The sequence below is a fragment of the Thamnophis elegans genome, chromosome 1, assembly GCF_009769535.1.
Source record: "Thamnophis elegans isolate rThaEle1 chromosome 1, rThaEle1.pri, whole genome shotgun sequence".
Classification (NCBI taxonomy): Eukaryota; Metazoa; Chordata; class Lepidosauria; order Squamata; family Colubridae; genus Thamnophis; species Thamnophis elegans.
This window is the reverse complement of record NC_045541.1, coordinates 15,540,420-15,566,518: the sequence shown is the minus strand read 5'-3', so window position 1 is coordinate 15,566,518 and position 26,099 is coordinate 15,540,420. Positions and strand designations below refer to the sequence as shown.

At 38.4% G+C, this 26,099-nt stretch overlaps 2 protein-coding genes across 4 annotated transcripts in view; one reads left to right on the top strand and one right to left on the bottom strand.

Moving 5' to 3' along the window:
- The window catches only part of COL3A1 (collagen type III alpha 1 chain), an 84,217-nt gene extending 75,227 nt beyond the window's left edge, over positions 1 to 8,990 (top strand). Inside the window, exons 44-51 of the mRNA XM_032211665.1 lie at positions 1,643 to 1,696; positions 1,801 to 1,908; positions 3,642 to 3,695; positions 3,828 to 3,935; positions 5,707 to 5,992; positions 6,654 to 6,841; positions 6,967 to 7,209; positions 7,961 to 8,990. Coding sequence (XP_032067556.1) covers positions 1,643 to 1,696; positions 1,801 to 1,908; positions 3,642 to 3,695; positions 3,828 to 3,935; positions 5,707 to 5,992; positions 6,654 to 6,841; positions 6,967 to 7,209; positions 7,961 to 8,107 — 1,188 coding nt within the window. The 3' untranslated portion in view covers positions 8,108 to 8,990. The remainder of the gene's footprint in view (positions 1 to 1,642; positions 1,697 to 1,800; positions 1,909 to 3,641; positions 3,696 to 3,827; positions 3,936 to 5,706; positions 5,993 to 6,653; positions 6,842 to 6,966; positions 7,210 to 7,960) is intronic.
- Positions 8,991 to 17,803: 8,813 nt separating this feature from the next.
- Positions 17,804 to 26,099, bottom strand: part of COL5A2 (collagen type V alpha 2 chain) — a 185,459-nt gene continuing 177,163 nt past the window's right edge. Inside the window, exons 51-55 of one of the 3 annotated variants that reach the window (XM_032220718.1) lie at positions 25,341 to 25,632; positions 23,797 to 23,984; positions 21,194 to 21,433; positions 20,261 to 20,411; positions 17,804 to 18,024 (exon numbers count right to left, since the gene is read on the bottom strand). In XM_032220718.1, coding sequence (XP_032076609.1) covers positions 20,265 to 20,411; positions 21,194 to 21,433; positions 23,797 to 23,984; positions 25,341 to 25,632 — 867 coding nt within the window. In that variant the 3' untranslated portion in view covers positions 17,804 to 18,024; positions 20,261 to 20,264. Of the gene's footprint in view, positions 20,412 to 21,193; positions 21,434 to 23,796; positions 23,985 to 25,340; positions 25,633 to 26,099 lie in introns of all 3 variants that reach the window. The other 2 variants (XM_032220707.1, XM_032220699.1) reach the window with 2 other exon arrangements.

Here is a 26,099-nt window from a genome sequence, read left to right as displayed (position 1 = left end):
TTAGGGTTAGGGTTAGGTTAAGGGTTAGGGTTAGGTTAAGGGTTAGGGTTAGGTTTAGGGTTACGTTAAGCGTTAGGGTTAGGTTTAGGGTTAGGTTAAGGGTTAGCGTTAGGTTTAGCGTTAGGTTAAGGGTTAGGTTTAGGGTTAGCTTTAGGGTTAGGTTAAGGGTTAGGCTTAGGGTTAGGTTTAGGGTTAGGTTTGGGGGGTTAGGGTAAGGTTTTTGCGTTAATTTTAAATTTACCGCTTACAGCGTGCCGTTTTCGTCGCGCTGTGATGACGTCACGTACGCGCTTTCGTCGAGCGCGCTTTAGTCTACCGTGGATTTGTGGTGGAACCCTCAAGTCTCTGTCTTAGGCCGACTACTCTTCATTATCTTCATCAATCATTTAGACAAGTGGGTAGAAGGGGAACTAATTAAATTTGCAGCCAACCCCAAACTGACAGGAAAAGCCAATACTCCGGAATATAGGCTCAAGATACAGAAGGTTTGTGACAGCTTGAACACTGGCCCTACCTAACAAAATGAAATCCAATGATGAAAAAACTAAAGTTCTACATTTAGGCAATCCCCCCCCCCCCAAATTCATAGGTATAGAATAGGTGGTACCTGGTAGTAACTGTGAGAGGGATCTTTGGGTCCTAGTGGATAATTGCTTAAATATGAGCCAGCAGTGTGCTGCAGCTGCCAAAAAAGGCAACACGATCCATGGCTGAGGCATAGAATCAAGATCACATGAAGTGTTGATATCACTTTATAATGCCTTTGGTAAGATCACACTTGGAATATTGCATCCAATTTTGGTCACCACAATATAAAAAAGACATTGAGACTCTAGAAACAGTGTAAAGAAGAGAAACAAATATGATTAGGGGACTGGGGGCTAAAACATATGAAGAATGGTTGCAGGATTTGCATATATCTTGTTTAATAAAAAGAAGGACTGGGGTGATATGATACAGTGTTCCAATATATGAGATGCTGCCACAAAGAAGAGGGGGGGGGGTTCAACCTATTTTCCAAAGCATTGCAAGGCATGACAAGAAGCAGTGGATGGAAACTGATCAAGGAGAGAAGCAACTTAGAACTAAGGAGAAATTTGCTGACAGTGAGAACAATTAATCAGTGGAACAACTTGCTTCCAGAAGTTGTAAATGTTCCAACACTGGAAGTTTTAAAGAAGAGATTGGATAACCATTTGTCTGAAATGGTGTAGGGCTTCCCATCTGAGCAGCAGGTTGGACTAGAAGACCTTCAAGTCTTCTGTTATGTGCATGGCAGATAAGCAGCATGGAGTTTTAAAACTGCTCAGGATTCAAGGCAACATATTTGGAGAACAAGCTCTTTCCCTACTCTTGCTTACTCTTAAGTCTGCAGAACAAGGTTTTTTTCATCTAATAATTGGAAAGTAGTTTCTTAGACCATTTCCGGTCAGAAAAGTCAAAATGGTGTGAGGGCTTTTGTGAAAAGGTAAGGGATTTCAATTATTATGGAAGGCAACTCTCAGGTAATAATTGTATATTATATGCAGTGGTATGTTAGGGGTCCTATTGACAATTACTCATTTTATTGTGTCATAATGTATCTATTGGTATGGAATGATGCATGCAATCTTAATTTCCATTTATTTTTGTTCCCATATAGGGTCCTGCTGGTCCTGCTGGCCCAGCTGGCCCAGCTGGTGCTCGTGGTGCTCCTGTAAGTCCTGGCTTCAGAATAAGATCTCATTGCCTGCTTCAGCTAGTTCTCTTTCATCTAAGAAGCATTTTTAAAACTGATCCTCACTCTGATTTTTTTTAAAGGGACCTGCTGGAGGACGTGGTGATAAAGGTGAACCTGGAGAACGGGGTACGAATGGAATCAAGGGTCACAGAGGACTTCCTGGTAATCCAGGTTCCCCTGGTCCAGTGGTAAGTTTGGTAGCTTTTGTTGACTTCCCTAAGAAAGAGGGGGGGAAATTAGGACTAGAAGAAGCCATCCTACGATGACATGTCACTATGAGAATAGCACCCCTGTTTTTTAAAATGGCTGCATCTCTTTCCTTATTGTCTATTTTCATCTTAAAGTCATGTTTTAGGAGTAGGCATCACTGATACCTACAGAAGAGCATGTCCATTTAAGTCATTCCCAGTGTGAAAATTCTTCCAGCGCAATTGGTCCTTCTTCTTTGGACCATTACTGCTTGCTCTCCTGCCTTTTTTCAGTTTTGGATGGAGAGACATCCAGTGAAGGACACAGCTTCCTTCACTCACCTGGGGTTTTCTTCCCAAGTAAATGGTGACCCAAGGAGAAGGGAAAGGATTATGTCAACAGTCATCCAGGTCATAGTTGTCCCAAACATCCTTTTTCAAAAGGCAACTGGACTTTGCTTTTCCTTGAAGACATTTCACTTCTGAAGACCTGAATAATCTTCTTGGATGAGAAGTGAAATACCATCAAAGAAAAACAAAGTCCAGTTGCTTTTTGAAAAACTTTGGGGAAACCATTAGGTAGTGGAGATAGATCACTATTCAGGTAGGGATCTGGTTTGCCCAATTCTTTCTCTGAATCTGGAGCTAGAGAAAGCCAGCCATTCTGGAAGTCTTCACAATTGCAGAGAGATAGTATCTGATGCTACTATTTCAGGAGAAATTATTAGTTTAAGTTTTGTGGACCATCTTCAGGAGAACAATATTTCTTTTCCATAAGTGTAAAGATAAAAGCTCTTTCTGATTAACTCCAAATCCTTGGAAACCGTGTATAGAAGAAAAAATCAGTGCAAATGCAATATTCTGACCCATAAATGCTCTATAACTTAAGAAAGAGTTTTGGGGTTCAATTCAACAACTTTAGCATTTGTGAAGTCAAAATAGTTAAAAGATTTTAAATGAGCAGTTCAACTTGTACTATAAACATCAGAGGTTGCTGACTGGTTTCTTAGTCCCATTAATTTCTAATCCAGAATTTGTATCCAACAGTAATGTTTCTATGAAACTTATTCTATTGGTTTTTTTTTTTTAGATCATATACTGATTTTTCTATTCAGTTGAAGGTTCTATTTACTTACCCTCATCTGCTTTTTAAAACACATGGTTTAGATTGATGGTGATTATCAAACTTTGTAATGAGTTTAGTTTAGTTTAGTTTAGTTTATTGTCAATGCACCTTGTACAATGAAATTAAATGCCATTTACAGTGTACCTCTGTTGTGGCTCAACAGTGGCTGGCTTAGCTGTTGGTGTAATCTGACAGCGATGAACACTATGGGACTGCCCTGTTGGCCACCAGGTGGCATCTGAGTCAGGGAGCAGTGAGGAAGAACAGAGGGAGGTTGTGCCTGACGTACGTATGCGTAGGGCTGAGAGGAGGAGGGAGCAGCTTTGGAAAAAGGCTCACAGAAGGAAATAGGAACAGGTGGCTACTGATTGGCCCCTCCCGGAGAGCTTATAGGTGGGGTGATGGGAGGGGAATTTTGCAGGACACAACAGTTTATTAATGCAGGTGTAGTGAAAGTTTGGAGAATTTCGTGAGTTCAAGCCTTGTTTTCATAGAGATAATTTTCTGGGCTCCTAGCCAATGGGTTCCTTATCTCTCTCCTTAGTCGTGGCAGACAGCCAAGCCGGTGTCAGTATATACAATCTCTATTTCATTCTTACCTTTGTAGGGTCCACTGGGTCCCCCAGGTCAAAGTGGAAGTCCAGGACCTTCAGGTGCTAGAGTAAGTATATTCTGTAGCTTCTTAATCCATGTTTAAATTATATCTAGCTATTTAAAGAGATATGATGTCACTTCATACTAATACCTTATAACACGTGAATAACACAAATATCTGATTTCTGGTGTGCTTTAGGGGCCTCCTGGACCAAGCGGCCCACCTGGCAAAGATGGAAGAGTTGGTTATGCAGGCCCCATTGGTCCTCCAGGTCCTCGTGGGAACAGAGGTGAAAGTGGACAAGCGGTAAGATAAACCAAGTTTCCACTCTGAAGTTTCCATCTTGCATTTTATGAAGGAAGATGTCCATGCATCGACATAACAGGAATGTCAGGAAGATTAACACAGGACAGGAGAAGCAAATTACTCACATGCTGCCCACTCCCCAGAAGTTCAAGGTTATGCTTCAAAGGATCTGCATAAAAATACTCCAATAAAATTTGCCACAATCTACCTGGCACACATGGCATGCACACTTAGCACCTGCCCCCATATAAAGATAGTACTTGACTGGTCACTTAGATTATTGAGTGATTGATCTAAGTCAGTGGTTCCCAAACCTGGCAACTTTAAGACTTGTGGACTTCAACTCCCAGAATTCTCCAGCCAGCAATTCTCCAGAGCTGGCTGGAGAATTCTGGGAGTTGAAGTCCACAAGTCTTAAAGTTGCCAAGTTTGGGAACCACTGATCTAAGTGACCAATCTGTCATTACAACCAACCCCAAAAAGAGGACTTTCTTTCTAGATTTGAGGTCCAATGATCAGGCCCACTTCACGATCATGTAAACAAGGGACTCTGAGGACTTGGCAACACAGTCATGTTTACAGCCATTTGCAATACCCCATAGTCATGTGACCGCATTTTACAATGGTTTGATCAAAAATCCAGCACTGCCAGTTTTCAGAAAATTGCAAGCCATGACTTTAATGAGTGTGGCTTTCATTTAACAAAATCCTGCAAAAAAAGGAATAAAATCCAGTCAGTCACATGACTGACCTGTTGTATCACTGCCATCATGGCAGACTCCATTATGCTTATAAGTGAAAGAAAACCTGTACCAGAAAAATGCCAATAAAATTTTAATCTAAATATTTTGTAAAATATACACAAACCCATGTTACCAACATATAAGTGTTAGAATATCCAAACAATTCCCTTATTTGCACAAATTCTAATGGTCATTGAAGCACATAGGTTATGGTATAGATCTCTCTCCATTAGGCTCCATTGTACTTGATTTAGACTCATCATTCACCTTGTCTTCAAGTTTAAATAGCAATGCGTTGTTAATTAACTCACCTTGTTTGTGAATAGAATAACTATTATTATCCTAAATGCTGGTCATTTCCAGTAGACAAAACTGAGCAAGTTACATACCTGACACAGGTATGCACATCTTTGAGGTTACACATGTGTAAAGAGGTTACACATCTTTATGTTAAAAGAAGGAGCAGTCAAAATCTCTGATTAATACATATGTATCATCTTACATGGTAGGAGTGTGATGGTTCAGTGGTTAAGACACTGATCTTGTCACTGAAAAGGCAACAGCCCAGGTTTGAGCCCAGGTTTGAGATTTGAGATCTGAGCTCCGCCTAACAGGTTGAGCTCCCATTATTCATCCCAGTTCCTGCAAACCTAACAGCTCAAAAGCATGCAGATGGGAGTAGATAAATAGGTACTGCTTTGGCAAGAAAGGTTCCTGCATTCCATATTTTCATGCTGGCCACACAATATGGACACATCTCTTAGCCAACACTGGGTCTCTAGGCTGAGAATCAGAGATGAGCACTGCCCTCTTGAGTTGGATACAACCAGACAGGGGAAACCTTTAATTGGCTTACAATGAACACGAGAAAAAAACCAGTAACATCAGTATGGGATCTAATATATATTAAGGGGGGGGGAGGTTGGTGGGGAAATATAAACGTGTGTATAACATGTGAACATTATTTCTCTTAATGCATCCGCATGGATGGAGTTTTGATGGGCAATTTTACTTGTTGTATTTGAAAGGGTCCACCCGGTCACAGTGGGCCTCCTGGGCCTCCTGGTCAACCTGGATCACCTGGTCCATGCTGCAATGGTGGTTATAATGGTGGTGGTGGTGGTGGTGACACAAAAGGATTTGGCTACTTTGGCGATCAGGCATCCGAGGGCAAAATTGACGTGGGAGAGATTTTAGCTTCACTGAAATCAGTCAACAGCCAGATTGAAAACATCATTAGCCCTGATGGTTCACGGAAGAATCCTGGCCGTAACTGCAGAGATCTCAAGTTCTGCCATCCTGAACTTCCAAGCGGTATGTTCCATTCCTTTCTTATCTGTGTTAGCAAGCAATACAGCAGGGGTGTCAAACTCGATTTCATTGAGGGCCACATCAGTGTTGTATTTGACCTCGGGAGGTGAAGTGGGAGGAGCCAGATATATGTCACTCATGTCAGGGGTGCCTGTGGTGACCCAAGAGCTCTGCCAGCGAAAACAGGCTGTTTCTAGGATGTGCCAGCAGGTCAGAACTAAGCACACCATGGGCCGGATTCTGCCCCCCAGGCCATGAGTTTGAGCAATATGGGATCCTCAAGAAATAGGATTCTTTTTTTTTTCCAGTAATGCAAATATATATATTTGCAATATAAAGTCACATGTTCTTTAACTATTGGCAAAAATATGATAAAACTCTTCTGCCTACAGAAAAAAAATGTTGACTATTGTCTGAAAATGTAAACAAAAAAAAGAAAGAAAATGTCTTTGGGAGTTACTATTTACTTAATTTTTACTTTAAAATGCTAAAGAAATATGTTTATGCAGGTAGTTTTAAAATGACATGCCAAGAGTCGAGTATGCATTATTAGCTTATTCCCAAAATGGCGACCATTTAAGTGGAGTCTATCATCATCCAGATGAACTAAATAATGTTTTTTTATTTGCTTGCTCATTTGCTTGCTTTGCTTTTCTTTTGGTAGGAGAATATTGGATCGATCCTAACCAAGGTTGCAAACTGGATGCCATCAAAGTATTCTGCAACATGGAGACTGGGGAAACATGCCTCAGTGCCAATCCCTCAAGTATCCCAAAGAAGAACTGGTGGACAAGCCTTGGTCCCGAAAAGAAGCACATTTGGTTTGGAGAGACTATGAACGGAGGCTTCCAGGTAAACACTGCATTGTTTGATACTTAATGAAAGTGTTTACAGTTTTCAAACTCATAAGCAAGAAGCAGAACTGAATGAAAGACCTGTGTCAAACAGCCACCAACCCTTTTGTGTTTTCACCACAGTTCAGCTATGGAGATCCAGATCTTCCTGAAGAAGTTGCAGATGTTCAGCTGGCATTCCTCAGAATCCTTTCCAGCCGAGCCTCCCAAAACATCACCTACCACTGCAAAAACAGCATTGCCTATATGGATGAAGCCAGTGGGAATGTGAAGAGAGCACTCAAGTTCATGAGTTCTACTGATAGTGAAATCAAGGCAGAAGGAAACAACAAATTCACATACACAGTTCTGGAAGATGGCTGTACTGTAAGTAAACAAAATGCCTCCATTACATTTATTTTAAAGAGGGATAGATGGCGACCATTTAAGTGGAGTCTATCATCAGAGACATTCAGTTTTTTTGGTCATTACAGAAAGTGAAACATGAATACTTAACATACAAAACAATTGTAAAAAATAGAATTTTCAAATGGCCACATCTTCATATTAAACTTCAGTACATTTCTGTTGATTTGAATGCCAAAGAACTACATTTATGTACTGTTTAGGAGCTTTCTACTCTGCCACCTATCTCAAGAGGATGCAAGATTGGTTAGAAAGATAAGATGGCTACAGATGTCCATGTATTTGGGTCCCACTGAAATCAATGGGAACAATACATTTCCATGACTCGTTTAGATTACTTATCTTTACCTGGATCTAATCTATAAGAAGTATAAAAAAAGAATTTCATGAAATTTTTTAGAGCAGGAAAAATTGAAGTATCAGAATTGGAACAGCAAAGTAATATTTTAATATAGCATCTGCAAGAAGTAGCTGACAATGATTTACTCTTCTCTGTCTACATCAGTGAAAGGAGATCCTTCAGAACATTCCATTTTTAAATCTATCAAATGGGTGGGGATGTGCGATATCAATATTATTCTTTCTTCATATCCTTTGGTTGAAAGTTACTGGGTTTCTCGGAAGTTCTGAAATCAGGTGATGCAGAAGAGCAAGTATGATGGCTCTGCCTGAGTATATTTTAACATAGCTGTCATTTTTTTACATTTCACAGAAACATACTGACGAATGGGGTAAAACCGTCTTTGAATACAGAACACGCAAGACGATGAGGTTGCCGGTGATAGATATTGCACCTTTCGACATTGGCGCTTCCAATCAAGAATTTGGTGTGGACGTTGGCCCAGTTTGCTTCTTATAAATCACGAGTAATGCTCATTCTGAACCCTAGAAAGCAAATTCACACTCCATCTTTGCTCTTGTTTTAACTTTGGCAACTATTAGAGTCAAATCAACAGTACCCCAGTTATTTATTTGCAAAAAAATTCTGGAAAGAGGAGGGGGGGAAAAAACCAAGATAAATTCACATAAAGGGTTACTATTTTCTTATTTTGCTCTCACACAGAATACAACAAAAATGTCTTTTGCTCTTTTTCCTTTCACCAAACTCCCATGTTCAACAATACTCTCATGGTGCTACATTGCAACTTCAACACTCAGTAACTCAAAACTGTAATTTTAGTTGAATGCTTGTTCAATCAATCAAGCACTAACGGATTCCAGCATCCAAGTTTACTTTCCATTATAAGATGCAGTTCATAAAGCTAGAGAGAATTCCCTGTTTCAACTACCTCAACATGGACAGAAACCGGGATAGATTTGATGATTCCCATCAAGAAAGCAGAAAGAAAAATGTGTTGGGACCAAGGAATACATCTGGTATTTTTTGTTTGTTAGTTTGTACCTGTGCCAGATTGAGCTGAACAGAGTATAGTCCATCAGAAGAAATGAATGCCCTAATACCAACAGACTTGTGTTATTTTATTTCTGGACTGCATTTATGTTTTAAGGGTGCTCCAAAACTTTCCTGTCATTGCTGGTCAACCACTACAATTTGGGAAGTGTAAAAAAGATAAATATGATGGTGCTAGTTGTGTATGTTTTCCCTTATAAATCTGCAAGCCAGGTTTTATTGACTTGCCTAGAAACACCAAAACTTGACAACAGTCATAAATGTCTCTTGTTGGATGTCATATGGTTGGTAGGCCATTTCTGAAGGGCTGTTCTTCCTTCACTCTGTAAAAGTCATTAAAGATGCAGAATCATGAGTTTCTCTTGTCACATTCACACATGTATAGTGTTGGAGGTTAACCATCTTTGTAAGCTTTTATACGGTTGTTGGTCTTTTCTTTACAGAGACACATAATAAAATATTGTAATAAAACTTTCTGTGTCCTTTCTGTGTTGTTTTACTCTTCTAGAGGTTTCATAAGTGATTTTTAATATAATTTACTCATTGAGAAAATGCAAGGCCTTCCCATCTGATGAACCATCTCATTCTGCTGGTTAATTTGTTTTTTTTTTCATTCCATTGAGTTGAGAAGTTCCATCAATGGCTTAATCTATCTTCTCATTCATATTGCCAGGAAGACCGAGTAATTTTATTGTAAATAATTAGAAAATTATGGATATGGAGAAGTTCTTCCCATAGCAACACATAAGAAACCTGCCTTGTATAGATCAGGCTCAGGCTCAAATCCGAGGTCTCTTCTTCCTATCTTTTTAAATCAATGAGTTGTCTCCTCTCTTTTTTTTTCAACCTTGAAACTCCATTCCATGTTGATTAGATGACTTTCTCTGGTGTGACAGTCAAGAGTTGGAATTCCATCTCCATCCCCTTACATAAGACTGCTCCCCAGACTTCCGTCATTTCTCTTGGCATGGCTATTTTTATAGAGACTGTAACAAATCTGGGTGACTATAAAATATGCAGGAAAGAAACCCATAGCCATCTAGACTTTTGCAGTCCAGATTCGACAACCTTATTTCTTATAATAGACCCATGATGGCTAACCTATGCGTGCCACAGGTGGCACTCAGAGTCATAGTTGCCGGCATGGCAGCCCTTGGGAGTCCTCAGCTCCAGTGCACATGCGCACACTGGCCAGCTGGTTTTTGGCCTTCCAGGGGGCTGGGAGAGGCCATTTTCACCAGCCCCAGGCTTCAGGAAAGCCTCCGGAGCCTGAGGAGGACAAAAACCCATCCTCGTCGTCCCCCCGAACACATGCGGGGATCGCTTGTGCATGCGCCATTGGGTGGGTCACTTGAGCATGTACAGATGGGTGGGCATGCGGGCATGCACAATAGCATACGCACACGTAGTTTTGGCGTATGTTTAGAAAAAAGTTAACCATCACTGTAATAGACAATCTATTTCTCCCATTGTCCTCCTTATTTTGCCATCTTCTGCTCATCACCCCATCTGAAAACTCAAACAAACCACATTTTCACTTTCTTCCATGCTGTCTGTTTTTCTTTTTTTTTTCAACATCGTTCTGTTCCTCCCTTTCTCACTCTCTGCATAGCTTAATAAAACAAAAACAAAATTATAACTATAAAATGGTTATAAGTTTAACCATTTCCATCATGTATAAAAAATGGAACCATGCAAAATCATGTTTTTAGAGGAAGAATGGAAAACAAAGAACAGACAGTCATATTTAATAATATTAGCCTTCTGATGGCACTACTTCCTCTTTTTTTGCCACTGTGATAAAGAGTTACCAAAATCTCATTTTACTTTACTGGTTTTAAAGGAGATCTTATCTATTTTCTCTTTTACAATATCAGGTAGCTGTATTAACATAATTCCAAAACATACATGGGGAAAAAGTTGAAGAAATAGAGAAAATACAAATAAAAATCTTCTACCATGTAAATTAAAAGACAGACAGTACATGTGAAAAATTACCATAAACTGTATAAAGAGTACACCAGGTCATGATCACTTATTATTAAGGTAACTCAGAAAATTCAATCAAGTTTGATAAAACTGTGCTTCCTAAGCTCATTTTGCTTTTTTTCTGAAAATCTAGGGCATACACCCTACTGAGTTTCCATTTCACCTCACTTTCCATTTAGAAGTGTATCTCATGAAGATAGCAATAGCAATAGCAGTTAGACATATATTGCTTCATAGGGCTTTCAGCCCTCTCTAAGCGGTTTACAGAGTCAGCATATCGCCCCCACAGTCTGGGTCCTCATTTCACCCACCTCGGATGGATGGAAGGCTGAGTCAACCCTGAGCCGGTGAGATTTGAACCGCCAAACTGCAACTAGCAGTCAGCTGAAGTGGCTGCAGTACTGCACTCTACCCACTGCGCCACCTCGGCTCAAGATAGCTTGTGAAGGTTCTAAACATAACTGAGCTGAGAAAGCTTCCCAATTTTGCTCTCCAATTCATGTGCTATGAAGTTCATTCAGGTCATTTCAACCATTTCATCAGAAGTCGTGAACAAGAATGGAAGTACCATTATAATCATGTTCCTCACTGTTGCCCAAGCTGCATGGCCTCGGAAGAAACTGTCCTCCTCATTCTAGGATTATGGCTGAACCCAACATACATGAGTTCAATGTCATTTTGTCCTTCCTCTATAGTTACAAAAGGGTTATTAGAAACCACAAGAGTTTGAATACTCCATCATCCCTGAAATTCCCTTTTCAATGCAAATATATTTGCAAAAAATATTCCACACACAATAATTTAAAATAAAACCATCTTAAAGTATTCCACGCACAATAATTTAAAATAAAACCATTTTATAGTATTCCACGCACAATAATTTAAAATAAAACCATTTTATAGTATTCCACACACAATAAATTAAAATAAACCATTTTAAAAAATTCTATACTCAATACTTTTAAATAAAACGATTTTTAAAAAGTCTATACACAATAAATAAAATATTCTTAAAAAAAACATTAAAAGCATAAAAGAAAAAAACCAGGTCACTTACCAGCAGGCAGAATCAGCAGCTCTCCGATGCGATGGATGCAGCAGGGAACAGGCAGGCAATGAGGCAGCAGGTAAGCTGGACTGAAGAGACAAGGGACAACTGGGTCAGCTAGGCCCGCCACCTGGTAGGCTTAGCCAGCCATGCGAGGCTGGGGACTGGGAGGGTAGCAGGAAACCCCCTTTCATCCACACGGCATACACTGTTTTGGGACTTCTGGGAGGACCATTTTTTGCCCTCCCAGAGCCTCCAGGTGGGCCCTGCACTCACCTGGCTTGATGAATGGGCCACATGGAGACTCGTGGGAGGACTGGGTGGATGGCAGGATCATCCAGCTCTTGCAACAACCAGTTTGGCAAACCAGATGCAAAATTAACATCTGGTTCTCCCAAACTGGAGCAAACCGGTCTAATCCCACCCCTGATCTCAGGGTGGGGAAGGCCTTGAGGGGGCCTAGTGCTTCTGACCATTCAAAGCATCCCACAACACACTAAGATATCTCATGCTTCCCCCTCCCATCCTGCCCAATTGAGTCACTTATCTTACATAGATCTTGATGATCAAGGGAGTCGTCTTCTCACCAGCATCTTTGTCAGGGTTTTGCCTTGAGCAAAGGCTCACCAAGGCTTGCAGAGATGCTGTGGCCTAGAGGTGGAGCTCTTGCCTCACAGTCAGAAGGTTGTGAGTTCAATCCTAGGTAGAGTCAGATATAGGATCTCCTGTGGGGGCAGGGGGTTGGACTAGGTGACATGCAAGGTCCCTTCCAACTCTGTTAAAAGGTTTGTGTCCCTATAGGCTTCAAACTTTTTTTTTTTTTTTTGCAAAAAGCCTTTGCTGGAGAGAACGGAGGCCAGGAGGGAATTCCGTGTCCCAGTGGTGTGTTGCCAAATTTTTTACTAGTAGTTCGGGTGCGATCACATGCGCAGAAGTGTCCAGGCGGGTGAGTGGAACCTCCCGCCACTGCTACTACTGGTTCGCATGATGGGAGCCGAACCAGGTTGAAACTGGAGTAACCCACCTCTGTTGTGTCTCTCCACAGCCCCATTTATGGCTTTTGGCACTGAGAAAGGAGACCTGGAGGGATGCACACAGCGAAAACTTTTCGCAAATCTGTTTTAGTTAGGGTGACCAGACGTACCAATTTCAGCGTGACAAGCACGCTTTATAACCATTTTTCCCGCGTCCCTCCGCCTTTTAAAAAAGTCCCGATTTTCTGGCTTCATGTTGAAAGCCCAGTGGATTTGCTTAAGAAATCCTAACCGGGGCAAGACAAAAGACACCCTGTCTAATCCCTCTCTCTCTCTGTCTCAGTACTTTCATTGAAGATATTAAAACGTTAAAGCAACAAAATGGATCCCCCCCGCGCCGTGTTGCGTTTACCTCATTTTATAAGAAAAAAATGATCTAGTACCATAGAGCTGCAGGAAATGGCTAGAGAGGTCGCCAGTGTTACTTCCTGGATTTTCCGGAGGGGAGGGGCACGGAGGTTGAAGGACTCTCCAAAATGGTGGGAAAGTTTCAATTTGCTCAGTTCTTTGTATTAACATCTATATCATTTTGGATTGACTTGGAGTTTCTGCCTGCTGGTAAGTGTGCTGGGTTTTTTTCTTTCATTTTTTAACGCATTTTAAAATAATGTAGGTTTTTAAAAATGTGCAGCTGCTGTTTTTTTATTCAAAACAATATGTGTAACACTATGATGAGCCATGGAAAAATCATTAAAAAAAAACCTGAAAGAACAAAAGGGTTTTTTTAGGGTATTTTCCTGATCAAAACTATAATTGTTTCTGCATGACACCCTTAATCACAAATAGCCAACTACACTTCATTCTAAATATTTTGTTTCCTTTATTGTATGTGATTACTCAAGTTCAAAAACTGAGTTAATTGGATAAACTCAGCTTCACAATTTACTAAATATACAGTTACAGGAATTTCATGTATAGTATGCTGTCTGTTAGGGTTTATTGAACACAGGAGAATAATATGAGAGGGATTTGATGTAAAATAAGCTCTTTTAATGAATTCAAAATCAACGCAGCAGACAAGACATGGGAGTGAACATTATACACACTTTAACAATATATTTCTTTTTCTTTTAGCCATCAAATACTGCAGCGTGTCAGTAATAATAGCAAGACAGGCATAGGATTTTCCAGCCAGGTTAATTTTACTTTTTTATGGTTTTGATGTTGTATTTAATTTTATCTGTATTAGAAACTTATGAAGGCTGTGCAACATTTTGAGGTGATATAGAGTATGTAAAGGCATGAATACAGTAGAACCTCTGGTCACAACCATAATTCGTTCCATAACTTTGGTCGCAAACTGATTTGGTCATGAATCAAACCTAATTTTGGAAATTTGGCGCTTACAAAAAAAATGGTGCAGAAGGGGAAATCAGCAGCGGGGGGGGGGGAATGTGAATATTTTGGTCAGAAGCGTTTGTGACCAGAGGTTCTACTGTATAACATCTTCACTTAAGACTTAAGATTCACTTAAGGTATATCATCTTCACTTAAGATTCACTTAAGAACTGTGGCAAGAAAGGTGGTATAGTGACCAAAGTTACAATGGCATTGAAAAAAGTGACTGACCATTTTTCACACTTAGTGACCATTTTCACACTTAGCGACCATTGCAGCATCCTCATGGTCACGCGATCAAAATTTTGATGTTTGGCAACAGATTCGTATTTATGATGGTTTCAGTGTCCTGGGGTCATATAATCACCTTTTGACAAAGTCAAATGGGGAAACCAGATTCACTTATGCTACTAACTTATCAGCTGCAGTTATTCACTTAAGAACTGTGGCAAGAAAGGTGGTATAATGGGCTTAGTGACCAAAGTTACAATGGCATTGAAAAAAGTGACTGATGACCATTTTTCACACTTAGTGACCATTTTCACACTTAGCGACCATTGCAGCATCATCATGGTCACGTGATCAAAATTTTGATGTTTGGCAACAGTTACAATTTATATTTGTAAATTGTAGTTATGTTGAAATAAAAAAAAACATTACAATACTATTTTTGCGTTGTATGAAAATTTTTGTTGCTCCGTATAAAATTTTTAATCAAACCACTCCCCCACCCCAGTCAAAGGTGTCCCTCTTTACCAATCTGAAAATCTGGTCACCTTAGTTTTAGTGCTTCAGGCCTTTTCTCCGTTTGCAAAGCCTTTTGCCACAGGCCCCCATTTGCAGGGAACTGAGGCCTAAAGTACTGTAACATGATGTGAGATCAGTAGCGCAAATGTGTGTGTGTGCGTGCGTGCGTGCGTGCATGCATTCATGCATGCATGTATATATCAATGGTGGGTTTCAAAAAATTTTGGAACCTCTTCTGTAGGTGTGATCCACACCTACAGAGGCTTTCTGGGTCCACTGGTGGAACCTCTTCTAACCGGTTCGGTAGATTTGACGAACCGATTCTACTGAATAGGTGCGAACTGGTAGGAACCTACCTCTGTCTGTCTGTCTGTCTGTCTGTCTGTCTCTCTGTGTGTGTGTATGTCTGTGTCTGTGTCTGTGTGTCTGTGTATACACACACACACACACACTTTCTAACAGCCAACAGGGACGGCAGTGTGTGTGTGTGTGTGTGTGTGTGTGTGTGTGTGTGCAATGCTGTCCCTGCTGGCTGTTAGAAAATTTCTAAGAAACTATTCCAGAGGGCATGTTCTTGGTTGGATTGGACCATTTTAATTATTTTATTTGTTTTTGTTATTTATGTTGCTATTGTATGTTTTAATGTTGGTTGCTTTAAATGTTATGTGAAATATACTTGTTGAGAGTTGGTTGTGGCAGGGTATAAAATCAATAATTAAAAAATACAAGGGCAAAGCTTTCATCATAATGATGCAACGCTGCTTTCATCACGTTGTTGAAAGTGCAGGCTTCTGTGAACACTTCTGCAAAGGGCATTTTGTTCCCATGGAGTGGGACAAGGGCAAAGCTTTCATCATAATGATGCAACGCTGCTTTCATTATGTTGTTAAAAGCGCAGGCTTCTGTCAACACTTCTGCAAAGGACTTTTTGTTCCCATTTGTATTCTTTTTGTGGAACCTAAAAAAAAATGTTGACTCTCAATCTTCCTGAATATGTTGCTGAAAAGAAAATTAGATGCAGAGGATTGGTTCCCCCCTTATAAGACTATAAATAGGAGGGTAGGATGGTCTTCCTCTGAATAATTTCTGAATATAGAGTTTGGAACAAATACGCCAAATCCCATAAGTAATCATTGTGTCTGTCCATCATAAATGTGGCACCAAGCTGAATTGCATCCAGGGAAGAGTCTGAAAGGAATCTTCAGGAGTTTGTGGACAAATCTCCAGGGAATCTGATCTTTGCTGGAATGGCTTATTCTCCTTTTTGCACTGATTAAAAATGGTAGGAAAAACTAATACATGGGGCTTAGATGAATCAACCAGAGTATCACTCCTACCTGATGAGGGTCACTCACTTTTATTTCTTTGACCTCCAGATGAAGCATCTGTATTGTTTATGCCCAAAGGGAAGATAATCTTGAATCAAAGCAGCTTTTATTCACTTTTCTGAAAGATCCTCTGATTATTATTATTATTATTATTATTATTTGCTTTATATCTAACCTTTCATTGAGAAGTTCCAGGTAGTATCATTAGTGTTCCCTCAACCCCCTTTCCCCCCCCCCAAAAAGCCAAAACTGTGATGCAGGTTAAGCTGACAGAGAGTGACTGTTCCATGGTTTCTGTGGCTGACCATGGACTAGAACCTAGGACTCTCTGCTTCTAAACCAATGCTGTAATCCATAGACCATACTGATCTCATCATAGGTGCTTGTGTCGTAACCATACCTGAATTCTTTACCCCATGTTCTATCTGAAAATAGATATGGAAGAGGAAAAGGAGCTTAGTTATGAGAGATTGAATCTAATTTTAAAAAATGCATTTCTCAGGAGATTCTCCCACTGAAGGCATGTTTAAATCTTCCCAATTTTCTTTGATGCCTCCTACATAGGGGAGAAGATCAAATTGGAGGAGTTGCAGCCTTTGTTTTTCAGCTGCTTTCAGCACTAAATCTTTTCCATTATACAGGAGGCAACCTGGGAACTAGAGTTGCATTTTTTTTGTTCTCTCTTAAAGCAACGAGAGGGGGCAGGAAAGCATGACCAAGCGGCCTTTGCATTAGCATGGAACAGCTTGTGCTGTTGTTATTCCATAAATAATTATAAAAAGAAATAATGCTGGGTTTGTGGTCATAAAATCAGTATCACTTTATAAAGAACTTCAGATCAACTTAATCCCAGGTAGAAATCCTATCATCATCCTGAATTCTTAGTGGCTGAATGATTGTTACATCACATCAAATTATAATGTGGTTTGTTTAAAATTTTATTTCAGCATATTGTGTGCTAACCTTGTAACACATGGTTAACTGCTTGGTATGATATGTAGTCCAGTCACTTATGGGTTATTCAACAAACTATGATTATGCTAAGAGATAATTTGTAAACTCGGACTGTCAGCTATTATATAGCTGGTTGTAGAACAAATACCATGAACCTTCGAACGTTCCAGTTCATAGCTAGTTGTTGCTAGTTGATTCTAGTTGTTCTAGCATCTAAACTGACATACTAGAACTGATCATGGATCAACAAACATTTCCTTGGAATCTACCATAATTTAAGCATTGTTGTCTAGTTTGGGAAAAGCCCATATGGCTTCCATGTGGCTTCCCTGAAATGGTGTGATTTAGACTGCGACACTGGTTTTATCACAATATTTTATTCAACAACATTGATAAATCTTAAATTTCAGAGTTCCAAAGCCAACTTTGACAAATCCTAAACTTCCATGTATGTGTTCGATAGAAATCATTTTGGATAAGTCGCCTTGATTTTTTTAAGCACTACTACAAACACTTGTCACTCAAAATTCCCTTTAATATTTAATTTATTAAGTGCTTTGGGTGCTACATTTTGAATTTACAGATGACAAAGCAAACACACACGCTACCATGCAAATCCACACACACACACACCACAGAATCCTGTTGTCTTTCCCTAGAAATAGATTAAATTGTCAGAAGGACTCTACACAAAGGAAGCCATTACTCAACATGAAACTTGTATTTAATTAAATGCTTTGCAAAGATACATGAATAAAGCTATGCGTATGGCTTTTCTTGTGTATGTGTGTATGTGTTTATTTAGAAAAACAAACAAACAATCAAGAAACAGGAGAACATAGGTCTTCAACAAAGAAGCCAACTGAAGAACTAGTCGTGTAGCCACATGCTCCATGGAAAGAAAAATACGGTGATGAACACCCCATTCTGTAGATCATAAAACCATAAGAGGAAAAACGCAATGTATAAGAATTTTTCCCAGACACCAAAAATATAGTATTTAAATTCTATTAAAAAAAGAAAAGGTTGATGACAATAAATTTATTTTTCCAGGATTGTACAGAAACCATTTTAGCACCATTCCCTTTTCATAAAGAAAACATTTTAATAATTATTATTATTACTTCATTATTATATTGCCCTGTGTATCTCCATTCTTGGAATTATAACAGAAGCATAGCACCTTGTTGTATCTAGAATTAACACTAGATTATTAAATGCATCCCAGCTTCTAGAGATGAGGTAGCTCATGCTAAGAAATGATGGACCATTGGTTTGTCCTAATAAATCAAGACATGCAATGTCACAATTTCTGATGATGCATGACCAGTAATTAAGGGAAACATTTCTTTCAGCCACAGTAAAACTCTAATATTTATGTTAATACCTGATTTGGGATTAATACATGGGAATAAATGACAAACATACATAACTGGACAATACACTTGAAGAAGTTGTAGCAGCCTTCCATAATCTCTGTGTTGTGTCCACTCCAACTATTAAAATTCTTAATAATGACCCTGCTGGCTTGGAAATTCTCAGAGTGAAACCAAACTTACTTAGAAGATGCTCAGATAGAGAAAGGCTACATTAGGGGAATTCTGATATTACCTGAAGTCATTTAGAAATTTCATCTTTGACCACATGCAAAATGTAATAATCTACAGTTTATTACGTTCAAGAAAAAAATTGTTCACTAGGGGTTTGCTGCTCATTAAGTCAACAACTAATCCTCTCCACAAACAAAATCTTTTAAGTGTTGACTCTGAAACTTGTTTTGGAATTTTGGGGGATTATAAATTTATTGAGTGAGATAACATACTCTGAGCTCTGGGAACCATATAATTAAAACATTAAAAACATAAATATTATCTTTTGCAATTTTTTCCCAACCTATTGTCCACATGTTTAGTTTCCATGATCACCAATGCTGATTACTGAATTAAATGATTTATCATCCAACACACCTGAAATGCATCATGTTGAGGAAGACTGATTCACTTTCATTATCTGCTATGACTGATTGCAGAACACATTTTTTAGGGAGTGGCTTCAATTATATGAATGATAATTTCCTCTAGAATGTAGCCGTCTTCTAATATCTACTGCCTGGCAAACTTATGCCTACTTATCAGTACTAAGATCACTTTGTTGCAATCTATGGATTTTTGTCACCATTTTCCTTTCTAAATTCCCAATAATCTATTTGAAGCTGACCCACGGATCCTTCTCACAATTCCTGGTCTTAAAACCATGAGCAACTCCTGAGCCAGTCTCTGTACTGTCTATCTGATCAGGCAGAAAAATATGATATTCAAACAATGCCCCCAACACTTCTGAATTTCATGTTGTCTGTATTTCTTCATATCATAATGATTTCTTGGGAAAGAGCTGTGCATTGTCCCTCTGTTGTATTTTTAAAGTAAGTTAATAACATTTTGTTAAGATATGAACCTCTATTGGAAAAGACTGGATGAGTTCAGAGCTGGGGTGATGGCATCAAAGGGAAGCCACTCTTCAAAACATTGGTATATCAAAAGAGAAATTGTTTCAACTATGATTTGAAATTCACAACTGCTGAGCTGAAAATAAAGTGGCTCAGTTGACAAACAGAATACTATGGGTTCATACAGATACCACATTTTGAACACAGGGCCATGACTGTCTGTGGAGGTGCCCAATGGCGTTGCATTGATGGGCTTGTTATTTTGATATGGTGAACATCTGAATCTTTTACTTATTTCCTATTGCTGTTCAGCATACTTCTATTATATGAATTACACTTTTTAAAGTTGAGCAGAACCGCCAGAAATCATGATTATCTTTTCTAATTAGGAAACAAAGCTTAGTTTTGAATTATTTTAGATACAGGTGTGGTCACTTGTCGTTTTAAAATAGGATTTACTTCATTAAATTGTTGACTTAGACAGTGAGACTGAAGATTTGTAAGTAAAATAAATACACTAAAGAAGGCCAGGGAGTTAGAAAGAACTGTTATATACAATGCTGATTGTAATATCAGCCGTAATTTCAAGAGTCTCAGGATTAACTTCACTCAGTCTAAGTTCTTGTGTTCTGTTGTTGCTGCTGTCATCCCCAATGCTTTTGAAAAGATAAGCCCATTTATTTATTTATTTAAGTATTTACTTATTTGCTTCTTTACTTTTTTACACAAAACAAACTGGTCCAATCTCTACTCCAAATTCTTGGTCTGCACCTCCAACATCTACTGGGGCAATATCAATGATAGGTAACCGTGCCACATTCTGTGTTTTGTATTCGAAGATTGTGCTGCCCACATTCCCATTGTGTTTCTGGAAAAACAAATCAAAAGAGAAAAAGAAAAAAAAACAAGATTATTTGTTGGATTCCTTGAGCATCTAGAAGAAAACCAGAGCAGGATAATTATTACATTCTATGAAAGAGCTCATTAATAAGCATCACTCCAATTCAGACCCTTTGTATATACAGTGATTTAGTAGCTGTGTGACCCTGCTTACACTTTGGTTAACAGGTAGATAAGTATCAGTTAGTTGATGCTGTACATTAGAATAGTACTACAATCCTTTCTCTGGATACCACAATAATAAATCAAGATGTTTCCTCTCTTTTTGGGCCCTGACAACCTGTATCTATGTATAAGAGCTGTGGTGGCGCAGTGGTTAGAGTGCAGTACTGCAGCCTATTTCTGCTGACTCACGGCTGACTGCAATTTGGCAGATCAAATCTCACCAGGTTCAAGGTTGACTTAGCCTTCCATCCTTCTGAGTGGGTAAAATGAGGGCCCAGATTGTTGGGGGCAATATACTGACTCTGTAAACCACTTAGAGAGCGTTGTAAAAGCACTGTGAAGCGGTATATAAATCTAAGAGCTATTGCTATTGCTATCTACCTAGGGCATTTCTATCTGCTCAAGGATATAGCTGCAACTATAAAGAGAAATCAGTTCTGGTGGTTCACAGCTCTCTTTCCTGCTATAATTTGGAATTCAGAGCTATGATGATTTTTTTCCTCAAGAGAAACAATTGAATAGCAACAGACACACTCTAAATATTCAGTTTATGCTCCAAGATTAATTCATGCTAAAAAGACTTACGGAGCAAGTGTCAGAAATGACAGTGTATCTAAAACGGTTATTTCCTTCAGCTCGGATATCATGATCATTGGCTCCCTTCAGCACAACAGCCTTCTTCAGGTTCTTAGCTTGGTCATCCATGTAACCTATACTGTTTTTGCAATGATAGGTGATATTCTGAGAGGCCTCTTTGGAGAGTAAGCGCAGGAAAGTCATTTGCGTGATCACTGTGTTGGGTGATTGATTATCGCCATAAACGAACTACAAATGAAGAAAGGAGGAGACATTATTGTTATTATTATTTTACAATTTCTTGAAAATACTAATACCCTTCTTCAGATAGGTTGGCACTTCAAACTTGTCAGTTGTTCCTGCACCTACCTTTAACAGCTTGTTGTAGATTTGAACAGGTTCAACTACAGAAACAAATAACCCAATATGAGTTTTAGAGGGAAAGAAATGTGTTTTGCCTTCCTTATTACCTTATCGAGGAAAGTAAAATCTTTATGCTTATAATAGGGCTATGCAAAGTTCTTCCCATATTCTTCCCATAAACTCAAAGGAGGGGATCAGATTCAGCTGTCTAGGTGGTCCCTTCCACTACAGATGCCCCCTTCCACTATACAATGCACTCTCTCTGTAATTTAGTTTTTTGCCTTTTTAGTCCAGTGATCTAGGAACCAGAAAATTGAAATCTTTTAAATGACTAGTGAAATTAAATAAACCAACTAAATCTGAGGAAAACTTATTCCAATCCAGTGTATAGATTTCATTTGTCTTCATTAATTAATGCATTAAGATGAAGAGCAGGAAACAAATAATTTTAGAGATAATATAAATCATAACTAAACAAATTAATAAGTAAAGGTTTGACTAGACTGCCAAGTTAATTTGTCATCAGTTCAGACAAGCAATAACTTTGGAGGGCAGGAATGGATATGTTACCCAATGCTCACTCCCACACACACTTGAAAGGGGACCCCCAATTGTGTTCCTGTTCTATTGTCAAATAGTCTTGTCTTGTTTGCTGACTGCACTTTGCTTTTCTCTAAAACAGTATTCCTCAAAGCTGGCAACTTGAAGATATGTGGACTTCACCTTCCAGAATTCTTCAGCCAGAATGCTGACTGGGAAATTCTGGGAGTTGAACTCTTCACATCTTCAAGTTGCCAGCATTGAGAAACACTGTTCTAAGGCAACCTCTGTATTTTGATTAATTGCCCTTTCATTGCATTTTCTCTGTTATTCCTAAATCAAGCCCATGACAGCTTCTGGTTCAGCAATCTATCCTTCCTAGAATGGTGGCTATAGCAACTGCCTAACAGGCAAACACACCCAGTTTGAAGTGTGTAATTAGATAAAAAATTTTTGTAATTACTATTTTTCTTTGGTTAAACCTCTGTATTCTTCTATTGTGGGTTTTTTTAATTAAAAAGAAATCACATTCTTACCACGGTTCAGACAATTTATGATCACTATGTTTACGAAAAAGATCTCTTTTTTATTTTTTTATTCTTTTTTTATTAACAAACATGTAAAATACACACACACAAAACTTAGACGTACACCACATTTACACAATACAATACGAACAGGAGCTTCCTGTTCTTTCTAATAGCAATTATCAATCGATACCGCTCACCTTATATTATTTCCCCTCCTATTCTATTTCATTTGGATTTCCCCATTCTTAACCCTCTTATTTTACTCATAACTATTATTTTTGAGTTTTGTTATATTCCTTCATTGATTCTTGTTTCTTTCCTCCATCCACCTATACCATTTATCCCATATCTGGTAGAATTCTGATTCTTCTTTTCCCTGGATTTCTTTAGTTAGTTTGTCCATTTCAGCACAATCCATAACCTTTCTTATTATTTCATCTTTGCTTGGAGTTAGTTTGTTTTTCCATTTCTGGGCAAAGGCAATCCTTGCCGCCGTAATTATATGTAGTATTAAATACTGGATTTTCTTTTTTTATTTCGCAGACATTATTCCTAATAAAAAAACTTCCTGTTTCCATTCTATTTTAACCCCTGTTATTGCCTCCAGCCAATTTTTGATCCTTTTCCAAAAAGTTTTAGCCTCCTCACAGGTCCACCATAAATGATAATATGTTCCGTGTATTGATTAGAAAGATGTCTTTTAATGGCCACAGATTGTGTGAAGAAAAATGTAAGAAAATGCAAGTAAGAATGTTTTTATTTTAAAATTGCTAATTATGCCTCCAAATATGTGTGTTTTAATGCTATCAACTTTATAGTTATATTTAAAAGCTATTTGTGTCTTGATATACTCATATGTATTGGGATGCTTTTAATTTTGTACACGTTTAATTTAAATATGTGAATTTTTATGTGAACCCCAAATATTTATTTAATTACTGAAATAATTAATGCACATAATGTGAGCATATATAAAGGAAAACTGCATGATAATAAGTTTTATGCTAATGGAAAATGCATATGACAGCAATTGCTGCAACATGGGTGGGATAGAATTAGCAAAAACATGGCTGCATGTTTTGGAAGGCTGCATAAGGAAGTCTGGGATTAGACTAAACTGCCTATGTTTATTCCAAAATAATAACTGAAATAAAGACCAAGAAAATTCAGATTCATTACCTGTGAACCTCTGTTCATATCAAGTCCATACCATATTGGTTTTAGATCAGATGACCTACTAGTCCACCATGTTTTACGTGGAATAATAGCTGGTTTTGCAGCTATACACGTTTCTCCTGTTTCCATATTGCAGAATGCTTTAATTGCATCTTCTACACATCCCTGATTAGGGTCAATCCAGTATTCTCCTGTGAAAGCAAAATAGGAAACCTTAAAGTATAACAAACCAATTTCCCCCCACCTCTATGTTGCAGTCCAATTTCAATTAAGGACCAAACATAATTTCAATGTACTTTCCTTCCTATTCAAGTTTAATACTGCAATCATGTGCAATAAATGAATGTGCATATGGTCAAGCAATGTATTTGAGTTCAATATCAATTGTTCAAGGATCAAGGTCTGTGATGATGTAGCAAAAAGGTAAAAGAGGAGTTACTAGAAGAGAACTTGATAGCCTACAGATACTTGGTGTCCAAAAATAGCTAAACTAATATTCACATTCTTAATTTTTGTTGTATTTTAAACATGGGCTAATTTTAACTGCATTGATAACATCACTGCCTTTTCAGTCAGATATGTTTTTATAAACCTTAATATTATCTTTATTCATAATTAAATAATTTCCCTTATAATAATTTGTGCTGACAATTCTTACAAGAATTCTTTTCCTTGGAAGCATTTATTATGTATCAAATAATACTAGTGTATATTTAGACAATCAGATTTCTTATATAGTTCATCTCTTATATCTGCCTCCTTTACAATATTTATGTTCTGGCTATCTTATAGCAGGTTGATTAAATTTTAGTTCCTTTACTTTGGTGTGTATATGTATATATGTATGTATGTATATGTATATGTATATGTATATGTATATGTATATGTATATGTGTATGTGTATGTGTATGTGTATGTGTATGTGTATGTGTATGTGTATGTGTATGTGTATGTGTATGTGTACGTGTACGTGTACGTGTATGTGTACATGTATATGTATACGTATATGTATTTGTATATGTATATGTAGGTCTTGGCGTATTCAGGTCTTTTCCCGTGTAAGATTGACAAGTCTCTTGGCGACATTTCAACGAGGTCCCACTCACCATCTTCAGTCTGGTGCCTTCGGCTTCCTGCTTGTGTGAGCAAAGCGTGATCGGAGCTGCCGTCTTTCTATAAATATTGGTGTGTGTGTGTGGAGTGCTGGGTTTGTTGCTGTAAGCAGGTTGGTTAGCTGTGTTGTTACATCTTGATTAGTTGATGGAGTTGATGTATGCAGATTAGTTGTCTGTTTTGTAATATCTTGTGTGGCTGAGGTACTAGCTGTGTGCCCATTAGTCTTTTTTGTTTTATGGCACCTCTTCAGATACTAGAAGAGAGCTGTCAAGTTCCACTCAATCTTCTCTTTTCCAGCTAACAATTCTTTCAACTATTGCTCATAATGTGATCCTTCCAAGCCCTGGTTACTTTTTCCTGCCAGAAATATGTATAACTAGACCTGTACTACATTTGAAGACTGTTTTTTTTTTAAAGAAATATACACCTACCACTTTTTTTGGATGGATGACATGATTTTAAATCATCACAGGTACGGGCTGGATGCTTCTTGGATCCATCAGGGCTGCGCATGGTTTCAATCTGGCTACTCAGTGACTTCAGTGTGGCATGGACTCCTGGATCTGTTTTATTGTTGTCATCTGGAGCAGCTTCATCTTCAGTGAACTCTGGTAGTGGGTCTGGTAGACCATCATCATAATGTCCCATAATGTCACCAATTGCAGCAGTAAGATGGCCGGGGGGACCTGGTGGGCCTGGAGGACCAGGATCACCAGGAGGGCCCTACACACAAAAAGCAGTAATACAAACCACATCCAGGATTGTAATATCTGAGACACAAAGTTACCATAACTGCAGAGTAGTTGCAATAACTATAACTAGAGTCACTGGTTAAGATAGGCGGCTATACAAGTTGAATAAATAAATAAAAGGTTAACTAAAGGAATGCATTCTTTTAGCAACCCAATTTGCATCAGTAACTGCAGTAGCAAAAGAATAATTACATTGTTTTAGTAATAGAATAGTATAGTTCTAATTGATTAATACCTGGACATAGTTTAAGAATGATTGTTTTGGAGCCACCTTCCCCAAAACTATAAGTACTTGATATTGATAACGTCTAAATTCATTGAACTATTTTATGTATTTCTTCTTCTCAGGGTAAGCAGAGTCACCCCTTTCCTCCTTATTTTTTATTCTTGAACAGAGGCAATAGTGGCAATAGTGAAACATTTTTGTAGTACCGTCAT